At 41.2% G+C, this 12617-nt stretch overlaps 1 protein-coding gene across 4 annotated transcripts in view; it reads right to left on the bottom strand.

Annotated features, from left to right (window-relative positions):
• Nucleotides 1-12617, bottom strand: part of LOC113018695 (protein Dok-7) — a 50434-nt gene that overhangs the window by 16915 nt on the left and 20902 nt on the right. For 3 of the 4 annotated variants that reach the window (XM_026162008.2, XM_026162009.2, XM_026162005.2), the window contains exons 6-10: nucleotides 7410-7508; nucleotides 6422-7218; nucleotides 4495-4543; nucleotides 3694-4284; nucleotides 1438-1526 (exon numbers count right to left, since the gene is read on the bottom strand). In XM_026162008.2, the coding sequence (XP_026017793.1) occupies nucleotides 1438-1526; nucleotides 3694-4284; nucleotides 4495-4543; nucleotides 6422-7218; nucleotides 7410-7508 (1625 nt within the window). The remainder of the gene's footprint in view (nucleotides 1-1437; nucleotides 1527-3693; nucleotides 4285-4494; nucleotides 4544-6421; nucleotides 7219-7409; nucleotides 7509-12617) is intronic. The other variant, XM_026162010.2, reaches the window with a different exon arrangement.

Genomic DNA, 12617 nt, shown 5'->3' with positions numbered 1-12617 from the left:
CATTTGGAATTTACTCAGAACTCAGGGCTATGTCTTACATGTGCGAACACTGTGCAGCATCGCTGCAGACAGATAACCATGAACTTTAGGCCCACTGCAGTGCAGAGCATTAAATAAGATTGTGCTCCAGTTTTAGTGAGCTTACCCATGTCTGTATGATGAACTGTTAGCATTTAATGCTAACATTACCTGATATGCTTTTCTTTGTTTTTGTATTGTTCAGCACTTTGGTCTGCCTGGTGCCTTTTTAAAGTGCTATATAAATAAACGACGATGATGATGATATTTAGCACTTTACTCTCTGGGCTATAGATGCTAATATTAAAGTTTAAAAATACAGAGTCCAGACACTAGTAGGTGACATAATGGTAGCCATCTTTTACAGTCACATAAAAAAGAACGACAGCACAGGACAAACATGAACATGTAATATGCTTGCAGTAAGTGTGTGTGTGACTTTATCAGTGTCTCACATTGCTGTGGAGGAATTCTGGCCCACACTTCTTTACAAAGCCACTTCAGCTCATTGAGATCTGCTGGTATTCATTTATGCACAGTCCTTTTGAGGTCACCACACCCTTTCCTTAAGGGTGGAGTCTTGACTTTGACTGGATGATTGCAGCACCTTGATTCTTTTGTTTCTCAGTCATACTGTTGTAGATTTGCTGCTGTGCTTGGGATCACTGCCCTGTTGCATGTCTTTAACATTTAAAATCCTAACTGAGGCCGTTAAGGTCTAAGGTGTAGCTCTTGGGCTTTTTGCAGTTTCTCTGAGCACTGCACAATCTGACCTTGGGGTGAGTTTGCTGGGAAGCCCACTCCTGGGAAGAATTCCAGCCATCCTGAGTATTTTCTGGTTGTCAATAGTCTGTCTCGCTGCAGAATGATGGACTTCAAATGTTTTGAAATACCCCATAACTCTTCTCCGACTGATGAGCAGCAACAACTGCTTGTTTAAGATCACTGCTGATGTCTTTTCCTGTGTGTTATGCCTCAGACCAAGAAACTGCCAAAATGTCTGCTTTTTGTTCATGCTTGATGATGATCACGTAATCAAGTGTATTTGCGGCTGTAATTGCGAGTGCATTAAATACATTGTTTTCATGCTAAAACTTCAGTTCATTATAGAGAAAATACAAACCCTTAAACTCGCTTATTCTAATCCAAATGCTTAATAATATCAGGACAATAGGCTCAAAACTACAAAATGCTTATTGGACATATTTTTCCATGTCTAATTTCAGATTTACTACTGAAGCCTCTTAATAACAAACCTCTATGGGTTGCCCTTTATTCTGTGTATTCAGTTAATATTCTCATGATATCAGACATTTCCCCCAAATGCTTAGCTGAACTAAGAGCACAATGAGTTGCAAAGTAAAAATGTGTGAGTTGTTGATAGTGTAAAGCGGATTACAGTGTTTTGGATGTGTCTACCTCTGGGTTCCTCTCCAGCATCAGACTCTCCATGATCTCATAAGCAGGATCGGCTCTGCGTCGTTCCTCTTTACTACTAAGCCTTTTGTCTGGTGAAAGAGACGATATTGTGCATTTTACATATAAGAAACAAAAACACATTTTATTATTGTAACTCATCGGAAAAAAATTATACCACATTGTGTTGCTTTCTTTTCTTTTTTTGTTTAAATGCACTTTGTGAACCAAAGCAGACACAATTTTCTCCATGCAAATGGAGGAATTCGTGCAGATCGAGTGGTGAGAACAAACAACAAAGGCTTGATTCATCATCACACAATACTAAGAGTTTTCCTTTTTTCTTTTAAAGAACAAATAGTTAAATAGGATCCTTTTGTTGCTCAGTATGAATCATGGATAACAAGCAAAGGACAGAAATTGCACCCTGAATTTTGTTAAAATGTTTAAGATGTGTCATTTTGGCTTCATTTACTGTCAATATTTATAGATATAAATAAAATTATCATGTTGTCATCATTTGATCTGTGGAACAAATAATAACAGACCCCATCCTAAAATTTACTTATAACACACATATATAATTCCGACAATAGATTAATAAATGGTTACTCCTTTCCTAAAAAGTGGTCTTTCTGTGCTCACAAAAAACTTAAAAATTTACAGATGACATTTCATTTAAAAAGTCTTAGTTAATCTTTCTGTAAACAGGATTAAATTCACGAGAGACCACTTACACCCACTGGCCACTTTATTAGGTATAATGTTCAACTGATCAGTGATGCAAATGTCTAATCAGCCAATCACACGGCAGCAGCTCAGTGCATTCAGACATGGTCAAGACGACCTGCTGGAGTTCAAACTGAGCATCAGAATGAGGAAGAAAGATGATTTAAGAGACGTTTGACATGGCTACACTTCACACAAGCTCACTAAAACTGGATACTAAAATATTAGAAAAACGGTGTCTACTCTGAAGAGTTTTGAAGGGTCAGATTTTTGGTGTAAATAACATGAAAGCGTGTATCCGTCCTCCCTTGTATCAACAGTTCAGGCTGCCGGTGGTGTAATGGTATGGAGGACATGTTCTTGGCACACTCTGATCCCCTTAGTACAAACTGAGCATCATCTAAACACCACAGCCTACCTGACCGTTGCTGCTGAACATATCCATCCCTTTATGACCAGTGTACACTGATGGGAGGATAACACACCATGTCACAAAGCTCAAATCATCTCAAACATTCCCATGAAAATAAGTTCATTGTACTCAAATGACCTCCATAGTCACCAGAGCTTAATCCAACAGAGCACCTTCAGGATGTGGAGGAACAGGAGTTTCCCATCATGGATGTGCAGCCAACAAATCTGCATCTACTGCGTTATACTATCATTTCAACATGAACCAAAATCTCTGAGGAATGTTTCCAGCACCTTGTTGAATCTGTGCCATGAAGAATTAAGACCGCACTGAAGGCAAACGAGGGGCTCCAACCCAGTATTACCAAGTGGACCTAATAAAGTGGCCAGTGAGTGTATAAACCCTCTAAAAGCTGTGTCATTTTTTATTACACTTCTGCGAGACTACATGCATGGCACTATAAATACCCAGGCAATGTAGCGTAATGGTCAAAGTGTTTAGTGTTGGTTTCTGTGCACCTTTGCCATCTTAACTACAGAGGTAGAGGCAGTGAAGAGACCACCATGAGAAGAGGATGTATTACTAATGCTAAAGCTGAAGCTAAAATTATGGACGTTGTTGACAGCAGTAGCTGCTATCCAATCGTAACATGCTCATAAGGCTTTTTGTGGTTTTGTTCAGTGTTGTACGTAAACATCTTCAATGCAAAAGTACCACAACAACAGTTAACGATCACAGTTAATTACTGCAAACTTCCAAAAAGGACACAATCTGCTGTGTTTGATTTGAGACATGACTCTCTCTCTCTGCTCTAGCAGGTAAAAGACTGACTGTAAATGACTGAGTTGGTACACAGTGACAGTCACAGGATAAACTATCATTCCTGATTTTGCAACTTTGCGGCAAAGCTCACCTCAAGGCTCAGCTCTACAAAGCAACACAAGTGACTGATTAGAGAAAATAAGCCAGGAAGAAAGAGTGGTTTCACTGAGAGAAACACAAGGAACGGGACAGAAAAAGATCCTCAAAAGGAACAGAATGGGGAAAAAGAGGAAACCAGCCAAGGATCTGAAGTTTGCGATCAGTTGAAGAGGAAACTGTCGAAGGTGGCCTCTTACCTTCACTGGTCACTGTCGATCCATTTATCTCTTCATACCAACACTGCCCATCCGCGCTCTGTGATGAATCGTTTAGGGCTTGGTACAGTAACTCCTCATTAGCTGGATGTTCTTGGCCTTTCTTCAGGTGCAGCCAAGTCGGAAAGCTTTTTAAAGGGGAAATGTTCCTGTTGCGCCACTTTTGAGCGGGCACGGCCCGTGGTGGAGGCTGGCAGTGCTCTCCTTGACACTTCAAACAGTTTTCATAAATGACAGCTCTTTTGTCTTGCTGTGAGTCTTGTAATGGTACTGCTGGTGCCAAATTAAGCTCATTACCAAAAGCAGGGCTCATTGACTCATACAGGTTCAATCTGTGTGTCTTTGCCTCTGGCTGGCTATCTGTGCCTGGAAAGCTGAGCAGATCAGCTAAAAGACAGGCTAATTTCTCTCTTCCTTTTTTTGGCAGCCGTGACTCCTCACTCATCTTCACAGTTGGCATCCCCGCACTGTGGATGATTTCAGAGCCAGGAGAGGTCTCCTGAATTTTCATCTCCGCACCAGTGTGTTCACTGGTACTGGGTCTGCATGGTGATTTGTCACCACTTTGATCTGCTGGATTAAAAATATGATGTTCTGGAGGCAAAATTAAAAAAAAAAAAAAAAACCAAAAACCTACAACAACTTTGATTTCTGTCCCAAATCAAAACAGCAAGCTGTGGCTGCTACATCAATGTTTTTTGCCCAGCGTGCTTTAAAACCGTTTATGCATGCAAGAGAAACCACACGCAGCGTGCATGAAAGACTTCAGAGGAGTGTCCTTACCTGGTGTGGCAGGTATCACTGAAGAACTACAAGGGCTGTATGGAGTCCCCTGTGAAATATTGACGAAAAAAATGACTTTTATTTTAACAGTCCACTCTAGTATTGAAATATGAGGGAAAGGCTCGCAATGACCTACATATTAGTTTATTTTTTGTCAACAAAGCTGATAAAAAGAACAAAAGTGACTCAGGGACTTCACGCTTCAACAGCCTGCCTATGGCTCACAAGCCCACTACTTCCTCTGAGAACAAAAATCTATAAAATGACTCAAAATTATATATTTTTATTTATGCACTGAGTTTAAAAAGGCCCAGTCATTTCATTAAACATCTGCACTGTATTATTTGAGGAAATGCAGTAAAATTATGTTGATTTGACTGATTATGATTTCCAAATTATTACGATTCGCCTGATTTTGAGTGTAAATCAGGCGTCATGGCTGTGAATGAGTGTTATATCGGGGGCTGTCTGACTTCGGCATCACATGATCACAGGCCAGCGCTGCTTTGTTTTTTCTTATAAAACAATTACACAAACTCCCCAAGTGAGAAACCAACCAGGTTCCTTAAATCTTATTACATCCATGTGATTGTAATTATAATAGTCACGGTTTAATGTGTCCTGTGAACTAGCCCTTTTCCACTGAGCCAGTCAACACTACAGGGGTAGATGGTGTTGTTCAGGCTGAAGGAGTTGGATCCCCTCCCGTGGCATTCATGTCTGATCCACCTGGCCAATAACTAGTATTCATCTACTTCACTGTAGACCAACGGAAAATACAGAGCTGATTTTTTTTTTTTTTTTTTTATCTACCCAATCAAACAAATGCAGCTTGCACTCTTAAATAAATGCACTGCCAGCAGGTGGAGCTCTCTGTATTGAGTAAAAGTGACTAATAAGGAACAGAAAAAACCTTCAGCTACTTTTGTACCTGAAAGCAGCAAGCCATCAGATAATGCACTGTATATGTGTATAACTCCCTGTTACTCCAAAAGTCAACAAATGATTAATCCTTAAGCCATCGCTGGCCAATCAGAACATGTATCATGTATCATGCAATTCTGAAAAAGCAAAAAACTGTCTCCAATTCTAGCCCTGAATGAATTATAATAGTACTTTATTCACATAATATGCACAAAATCTTTGTCAAAATAGTCCCCAGATTCATTAATAAGATAAATAATTATCAGCTGTACCCCTTACAAAGACTACACTCTGAAAAAGAAAAATTCACACCAACTCTGACACCACAGAAGAAGTCAGCCAAAGCTCAAACAAAGAATACCACCAAAGTCTGTACTTGAGTATTTAAAAAAATAAAATAAAACAGCAAAATAGTTCGGCGCTCACAGGCGAGTGAAGCACGCACGGAGTTAAACAGCTTGAAGTGAGCCTAAAGGGCGTTAAAGGCATTAAATAAAGATTGTGTGTTTTGACCTAGATATGCATACACAGATATACAGATGCAGAGGTGTAATAAGGATAGAAAATTGCAAGTCACTCATAACTTACAAGGTGTGAATCTGCCATATTCAGTGACAGTGTAAAACTGAACCGAGTGCAGAAACACTAACGTGTTGGACAGATGGGCCGTGGGACTGTTAGTTGTTCTGACACCAAACGCAGCGCGGCATCACCGTCAGCCCGCACGATACCACAAAGGTCACACTGACAAGCGGGCTACAGAACAGATGATACACTGATGATAAAGCCTGTGCACACAAGCTGCTACTGCGTGACAGCAGGTTATATAATGGAGCGTGTTCACGAGACCATTTGAACAGGACTGATGACTTTTTTTCCTTCGTTTTTTGAAGTTTGATGGAAAAACAGATGGTTCATGAGAGCAGCTACGCTTGTTTAACCCAGATCTGATCAACATTCCCTTTTGCCAGAAAACAAACAGAATACTTGTGTTTCCACTTACCTTAACTCCACCGCATACAGAGCAGATGGTCACGATGGTTTTGGAGACAGAAGTGAAGGAGGTGCAGGTATTACAAGAGTCACTAGAGGGTGCCACCTTGGTTTTCTTATTCGTCACTGAAAGGCCCTGAAAGAGTTCACTGACTGACTGACTTTCAGTAGCTTCTGAGTGAGCCTCAGGGGTTGTGGCACTGCTCTTGTCCTGTTTTGCTGCCTCTGCTGTGAACCCTAAAAGGGCTGGAGGGTCTTTAGTTGAGGCGGAGGCTTCATTGTCTTTGGCACCTCCACCTGCTTCCTGTAAAACACTCCTGGGAGTGTCATAGACATACCTAAGTGAAGTTGGCACCTGGTAGTCACGTCCAGGAACAGCAGGACAAGTGCAAGGGCTGAGATCTTGAGCCAAATGTGGAGGCAAGCTTAAAAAAGAACCAAAGTCCTCTCCAGGGGTCATATCCAGACTGCCTGTGTAGGAGGAGAAACTGCCAGTGTACGAGGAATGGCTGCCAGTGGCGATGCCACTGTCTGATGAGCTCTGACGACCGATTTCCTGAAGTTGCCGGGGCGGCTTAGCCGCAGGCCGGTGTCCACCTCCCTGGTTGGCAGAAAGCTTCTCGCTGATCTGCAGTGGCACTTTAGCGCCCGTGTGGCTGACGTTTTCAGGTGGGTTGGAAGCCGGTTCAGTCCAAATTCCCAGCCGGCTGCCAATGCTGCAGTCTGAGTGGCTGGTGTCTGAAGTGTCAGAAGAACCGGAAATGCTGCGGTCGTCGCCCCCAGCAGACGGGCAGTAAGTCAAAGAGACTGCCAAGACGAGCAGAACATAATTAAACCTTTAATGAATTTAATCAACAAAAACACTGCTTTCATCAACAAAGCACATTAAGGAATCATGACACACTCTCTTTGCCTCGGTCTTTTTTTCCTTCCACTTAACGGAACAATAAATCAAAGCACCTGCCAGCGCACCCAAAAACTTTAGTCGTGTTTTCTACCTGTGCCACTCCCATGAGAGAGCATGCTCAGTCGTTTCTCTAGCTCCTGGGCCTCGAGGTTCAGCTTTTCCTCTGAAGTGGTCTGGCTGCCACTAGGATCTGTAAAAAAAAACAAAGGGCTGTATTATAAATAGCAGCCAGCATGATCTCAATCATGAAAAGTCGGGCAGAGAAAAATGAAGTGTAAGTGCTAAGTGTGATGAATCTCGACACTGTCAATGAGATATGGGATCAAATGTGACGCAGCTGAACCGCGGCGGTGACACGGGCACAGCTGCGAAAACACATCCAGCTACTCTAAAGACATGAGAGGGGACACTCTAAACTGCAACGGTCTCACTCAACTGTCTGTGAACGCGCAAACAGTGTCAGCCACAAGGTGTAAGTGAAAAGGAGTAAACAACTTTGCGGACGTGTGCTATTATTTGATCCCTGAGTGTAGCGTGCTGTTGGACAGGCAGAGAAAAGGGTCACACAGGGGAACACCTAGCAGTATTTGTGCAACACTGAGGGGTGTATTAATAGTGCTGCCACGTGGCTCTGCTGGTACGCGTTCTGCTGCTGGCGGCAGTGCATGAATCTAATGTGCCTTGGACCATCAAGGTCAGTTCTAACACTGGGCTGATATATTTTTTTATATCCATCTGAATCCTGCATCAGTAAAGTGGTAAATATACCATAAGTCTGAAATCCCAGGTGATGAGTACTGACCTCCAGTGTACAGGAGTGTCTAAAAAGGTGTTTGAAAAAGGTCACACTGGGAAAAAATTAAAAATAAAAAGTGTCTTTTTTTCCCCACATATTGACCACACATTCCTTTAATGGTGCCACTTGAGAAAGCAGGCTTCCTCATATACATATATTTATACATATAGGCTGAGGTTCCTCCATTATTTTTCCTTTAAGTATTTTGTAGATTTTTGTGGATTTTTCCTGTTTCTGATTGAACTCCATGCTTACATTACTGGACTACAACATACCTTTGCATGAGTCAAAGTTAGGGTCTTGTTGTAACCCCTTAGATCATCCTCTGCCTGAAACAAGCAGCTATAGCCTCTCCCTTTAAGCCGACTTTCTTCTGATTGCCTGCCACTCAGAAACAGAAGGTCTGGACAGCAGGTGGGTGGAGTTTCAGTGCTCATACGATCATATTTGAGATATCCTCTGACATCACAGTGTTTAGAGCAGTCTGAAGCCTGAGCTTTTGGCTCACAGAGATTACTGGCACATACACTAACCTCATTACTTGAAATTCTGGCCATGTTTAATATAAGCATCCCCTATTGTGGCAGTATAACAGAATATTGAAGCAATACTGTAGAAACTGCAAAAAAAACTACATCTTAGAATCTACAGGCCTCAGTATGTTAAATGTCAAAGTTCATAACAGTACAGTTAGAAAAGGGCTCAACAAGTGTGATGTGTTTGGAAGGATTGCAGGAGAATGGCAGCGAGGTTTGGTTTGCAAAGCTGCATGTGAACAAGACTTCTGGAACAATTTCCTTTGCACAGATGAGACCAAAGTGGAGATGTTTGGCTGTGCACGTCTGCCAAAAGCCAAACAAAGCACATCAGCACAAACACCTCATACCAACTGTCAATGACAGTGGTGTAGGGGTGATGATTTGGGCTCGTTTTGCAGACCTCAGGATCTTGGCACCATGAACTCCTCTGTGTAGCAAAGTTTTCTAGAGCCCATCTGTCTAAAGCTCAAGCCTGGCTGAAACTGAATCATGCAACAGGACAATGATCCCCAGCACGGCAGCAAATCTACAACAGAATATCTGAAAAGGAAAAGAATGTGTTTGTCCAACCCGACTAAAATGCTGTGGTAGGACCGCAAGAGAGCTGTGCATACACAAATGCTGAAACTGAAAAAGGGTCTGCCTAACCATAACAACATGAGAGACTGATAAAGTCACTCAGTAAATGATCACTAAGTTAATGCTGTAAGGTTTTTGCTACTGAAACAGCTGCACTGAGTATTTCAGATTGTTAAATAGTGTAAAATGAGGAGTTTGTATTTTTATCAATTTATTCTCATATATATACATATATATATATATATACACATATACACATATATATATACACACACATACACATATATATACACACACACACACACACACACATACATATATATATATATATATATATATACATATATACACATACACACATATATATACACATACATATATATATATACATATATATATATATATACACATATATATATATATACACATACATATATATATACACATACATATATATATACATATATATATACACATATATATATATATACACATATATATATATATATACACATACATATATATATATACATATATATATATATACATATATATATATATACATATATATATATATACATATATATATATATACATATATATATATATACATATATATATATATATATACATATATATATATATATATACATATATATATATATATACATATATATATATATATATATATATATATATATATATATATATATATATATATATATATATATATATATATATATATATATATATATATATATATATATATATATATATATATATATATATATATACACACACATATATACATACATGTGTTGTGGCGTTCGACTACTCCGCCTAGGCTCGACAGTGCAGCCTAGGCGGAGTAGTCGAATGCAGATTCACTGAGCGCTCAACACAGACAGCATCGTCAGAAGGAAGAGCGCAGGGCAAGCTAGCGAGACAGAAGTTAAGCTCTCCTTACAACATGGACCTCCCCCACCCTCATTCAGATCTGGCGTTTGGAATTATTTTGGTTTTCATGTGACGTATGACCCTGAAGGTAAGCGAGTCATGGACTAAAGTAAAACAGTATGTTGGATGTGCCATGCAATGCTCAATTACATGGGTGGGAACTAGTGTGTTAGCGCAGTTAGCTCGTTAACGTGTTGGCCGTCTAGCCCCATGCACGGGCGATCGGCGGTAGCTCGTTAACGGAGATTTGCCGTGTTGTGGCGTTAAGGTCATTTCAACGAGATTAACCTGAAAGCACTAGTGGGAACACAACGAATATGACTGCACATTTACGCCGACATCATCCTAGTGCAAAGACAAGTGGAAGCAGACAAAAAAAAGCAAGCATGCTACTAACTTTAGCCGAGTCATTTAGACAGCTGTTTAATATGCTGCTGAGAATATAGCCCAGAAGAAGCGGATAGTATAGCTTTTATTTTGGAAAGAGACATTTCTCTGTAATAAACTCTCTTTTCCAAAGATGAGTGATTCCTCAATCAGATACAGGGCTTGCAATATCGCTAGCCCGACGTCCTGGGGCTAGCGATCTTTTTCAGTCGGGCTACCAAAATCTATCTCTGCCCTGCCCGTCGGGCTATTGTAGGAAGGAAAAATATATGTCAATGCTTTTGCATTCTTTCAGAAATGTAGCTGGGTAATTATGTCATTGGCATCGGTGAGCCACTGTCAATATGTGACATATTGAAATCGCGTTTGAATTTGCGCTTGTTTTTTTGCTTTCACTTTGCAATCGTGCGAACTGTGTATAGAGAGCGACAGCACTGATCTGTGAGTGATGATAATTTGTGCACCAATTCCTCTGACATCGTCTTATTAATCGTTAGCTTACTATGCAAACATGACAAGTGAAATCTCCCGCAGCTTAAACATGTGAGAGGTTGATCGCGCAGAGAATCGCTGAGCTTATGTGAGTACGTGTGTAAAAGCAGCAGGATATATATTTTAGTTCTGCTGAGCCAAATAAGACAGGTCAGGGTGAAGAAGTGACAGCCAAAGAAAAGCTTACCACAAAACGGAGAAGTTATGACAAATCAGACTATAAGGCAAAAAGAAAGTGCAGCTTTATGGTTTCATGGACAAAATAATTTCTGTGGCTGCAATATGACGAGCTAAATAACCAGGGCTGCACATAAGTGGTCTGCAGGTGCGCATTCGCTGTCAAAATAAAAAACACGCACAAGGGTTAGGGTTAAATTTAAAAACTGTACTTTTGAGTTAAAATATATATTTAGAATTTTAATAAATGACAAATTAAAAAGGCATGAACATTTTTTTTGTATCGAAAAAATATCGAACCGTGACACCAAAGTATCGAACCGAACCGTGAATTTTGTGTATCATTGCATGATCAACAAGGTCCGCGTCAGGTGTTGAGGAACCAGGGCACCCTGACGAAAAGTGGGCTACTGGAACAAGAAGGCATCGGTGGGCAAGAGACGAAAACAGGGCGTTGTTGGAATGCTACTACGCAAGTAACCCCGGCGGAAGGGGCTACATGAATAGGATGAGGGACCTATGGATTCTTCGATACCCAACATCCACAATGACGGCGAAACAACTAGTAGCTCAGTGTTCCAACATTCGAAAGAAGGGACTGCTCTCACAGCTAGAGATTGACGAGGTACAACACAAATGCTACGGCAAGGAGGAGTCAGGAAGCCAGGTCAGGGGGGCGATATCATCACCCCCATCCGAGATTGGGTACATAGCCCCAAGTGCGATAGGAGAAGGATCGTTGAGTGCGAGAGGAACTGACCTGAAAAATAGGATCATGGCCAAGCTTGAAACCTGGATCCCCCGTAGCCGGTTACCAAGATTACGTGAAGTACCCTCAGAAGGTCTGCTAGATGATGTTAATGCAGCACTACGGACAATACCTACAACCACGATTTCCGACACTAACAAGCTGATCTACAATACGGCAGCAGTGATCAGTGAGATGCTTGGCTACAAGTTGAACAGCCACAAGGGGCAGTACCCTCCATGGAGAAGGAGGCTAGAGGGCAAGATCAAAGTAGCATGGAGGGAGGTTAGCCAACTAAGGGAGTTGCAGAAAGGTGCGACAAATAAGGTGCCTAAGAAATACAGCAAGCTGTCCATACCTGAGGCCTTGGAAACTGCCAAGCAAAGACTCACAGCCTTGGCCAGCCGCTTGAGGAGGTACACCAGAGAGATAGAAGGCAGGAGAATAAACCAGCTGTTCTCCACAGAACCAGCAAAGGTGTACTCTCAGTGGCAAGGGAACAATAAGAGAACAGTACCACCAAGGCTGGAGACGGAGCAATACTGGAAGAGCATATGGGAGAAGGATGCAACCCATAACGGCAATGCTCAGTGGCTAGAGGATCTGAGGGCAGACCACAGGGAC

This window comes from Astatotilapia calliptera, chromosome 3, assembly GCF_964374335.1.
Source record: "Astatotilapia calliptera chromosome 3, fAstCal68.1, whole genome shotgun sequence".
Classification (NCBI taxonomy): Eukaryota; Metazoa; Chordata; class Actinopteri; order Cichliformes; family Cichlidae; genus Astatotilapia; species Astatotilapia calliptera.
The sequence above is the reverse complement of the archived record's forward strand: the minus strand, read 5'-3'. Positions and strand labels throughout refer to the sequence as shown.